Source organism: Ammodytes marinus (genome assembly GCF_949987685.1).
Source record: "Ammodytes marinus genome assembly, contig: scaffold_47, whole genome shotgun sequence".
In the NCBI taxonomy this organism is placed as follows: Eukaryota; Metazoa; Chordata; class Actinopteri; order Uranoscopiformes; family Ammodytidae; genus Ammodytes; species Ammodytes marinus.
The window spans coordinates 141,544-144,043 of record NW_027648108.1 but is presented as its reverse complement, the minus strand read 5'-3'; the positions used below and the strand labels follow the sequence as shown (position 1 = coordinate 144,043).

Below are 2,500 nucleotides of genomic sequence, written 5' to 3'. Positions count from 1 at the left end.
CTGCAGCCAGAAAAGGAACCCAATAACGAAAGAAATTGTCAAGCTGTATCCTCACTGACACCCCAGAGAAGGAAAGAATAGAGCAGGAAAAGGCAGCCAGCATGCAAAATAAAAAAGGGCAACAAAATCAAAACAACCCAGTGCATCCCAAACTAGACCAGCTGCCAAGGCTACAGTAAGTTATGTAGGCCTATTTGTCAACTTGACAATGCAATTAAACTTTCAAATTTAGTTCTACCTTCTTGCCTTCTTTTTAAGATTATTCCCATTAAGATAACATTGTGACAAACAACCCCATAGTGTTTGACAACCGACCCCTTGATGGGGTTGGTTGTCACAATGTGTAAGGGTGTCTTTGATGATTAATTTCTTCTTTATTACAATAAGATAGAAAAAGTGAGGGGTACATATTTCAAGCCAACACCTTAAGCTTCAATTTAATGTAGGAATGACTATTGAAAGATGTTTAGGTGATAAGCAATTCTCACTAGAGTAAAAAGTGTGCCTACTTACCCCGTTCTCCCCTATAACTATACGCATTATAACTTTAAAGCTCTATTCTTCCCTCCCAGACTCCCTAGTTCCCAGTAAACCCAGTGAGGAGCCCCTGAGGCGGACTGGCCGGCTGTTTGGCGGTCTGGTGCGGGACGTTAGCAGACGTTACCCTCAGTATCTCAGCGACATCACAGACGCCCTCAACCCTCAGTGCATGGCCGCCGTCATCTTCATCTACTTCGCTGCTCTGTCGCCCGCCATCACCTTCGGAGGACTGCTGGGTGAGAGAGGAGAGAGAGAGAGAGACAGAGACAGAGAGAGAGACAGGCAGGCAGAGAGAGACAGGCAGAGAGAGAGACGGACAGGCAGAGAGAGAGAGACAGAGACAGAGAGAGAGAGACAGGCAGAGAGAGAGAGAGACAGGCAGGCAGAGAGAGAGAGACAGGCAGAGAGAGAGACAGGCAGGCAGAGAGAGAGAGAGACAGGCAGGCAGAGAGAGAGAGACAGGCAGAGAGAGAGACAGGCAGGCAGAGAGAGAGAGACAGGCAGAGAGAGAGAGACAGAGAGAGAGAGAGAGACAGGCAGGCAGAGAGAGAGAGAGACAGGCAGGCAGAGAGAGAGAGACAGGCAGAGAGAGAGACAGGCAGGCAGAGAGAGAGAGACAGGCAGAGAGAGAGACAGGCAGGCAGAGAGAGAGAGAGACAGGCAGGCAGAGAGAGAGACAGGCAGAGAGAGAGAGAGACAGGCAGGCAGAGAGAGAGACAGGCAGAGAGAGAGACAGGCAGGCAGAGAGAGAGAGACAGGCAGGCAGAGAGAGACAGGCAGGCAGAGAGAGACAGGCAGGCAGAGAGAGAGAGACAGAGACAGAGAGAGAGAGACAGAGAGAGACAGGCAGGCAGAGAGAGAGAGACAGGCAGAGAGAGAGACAGGCAGGCAGAGAGAGAGAGACAGAGACAGAGAGAGAGAGAGACAGGCAGAGAAAGAGACAGACAGACAGACAGACATACACACACATGTGCGTGCGAGCTCCTGCAAGTTGCAGACACGGGGCAACTGTGTCTCAGGTGGTAGAGCGGGTCGGCCGATGATCAAAGGGTTGGAGGTTCGATCCCCGCCCTGCCACCTGTGTCATAGTTGTTGTGTCCTTGGGCAAGACACTTCACCCACCTTGCCTCGTGTGAATGTCAATAGTTATCTTGCTGTTGGTGTATGAATGTGTGTGTGTGAATGGTAACGTGTAAATGGGAAAAAAATCAAAATAAAATAAATGCACTGATGCACACACACACACACACACACACACACACACACACACACACACACACACACACACACACACTAAAGCTCTCTCTTCCCATGTTACCAGGTGAGAAGACAGAGGGATTGATAGGCTCAGACACACTCACACACACACACACACACACACACACACACACACACACACACACACACACACACACACACACACACACACACACACACACACACACACTAAGCTATATCTCTTCCCATGTTACCAGGTGAGAAGACAGATGACACACACACACACACACACACACACACACACACACACACACACACACACACACACACACACACACACACACACCAACCCGATCTCACGCCGAGGCGTCACTTCCAGACGCATGGACCGGCGGCTCTATTTCACGCCTTGCCTGACCAGGGCGGCTCTATTACACGCGCACCTCCGTAGTCAAAATGGCGGCCGCGGTTTTCCGTCAATGTTTTATCTATATTATAACCTCTCCCTGTCCCCTTGCCCTAACCCTAACCACCGAGGGGGCTGCAGCTAGATAGTACGTGCTATTCCTGGGAGAACATGTCGGCCCCTGTTGGTGCTATTCCTCCGTTAATTTAGACTATTCCTCCGTTCATTTGGACGGCGGGAGGTGCGTGTGTGTAATAGAGCTGCCCTGGTCAGGCAAGGCGTGAAATAGAGCCGCCGGTCCATGCGTCTGGAAGTGACGCCTCGGCGTGATACCAG

The 2,500-nt window shown here is 50.8% G+C and overlaps 2 protein-coding genes across 2 annotated transcripts in view; one reads left to right on the top strand and one right to left on the bottom strand.

Annotated features, from left to right (window-relative positions):
* LOC307271014 (CYFIP-related Rac1 interactor B-like) overlaps window positions 1-2,500 on the bottom strand; it is a 132,510-nt gene that overhangs the window by 40,016 nt on the left and 89,994 nt on the right. The gene's annotated exons all lie outside the window — the stretch shown is intronic.
* LOC307271020 (anion exchange protein 2-like) overlaps window positions 1-2,500 on the top strand; it is a gene marked incomplete at both ends in the record, with an annotated part of 38,468 nt that overhangs the window by 20,861 nt on the left and 15,107 nt on the right. The window contains one exon of the mRNA XM_080054905.1: window positions 573-776. Coding sequence (XP_079911031.1) covers window positions 573-776 — 204 coding nt within the window. The remainder of the gene's footprint in view (window positions 1-572; window positions 777-2,500) is intronic.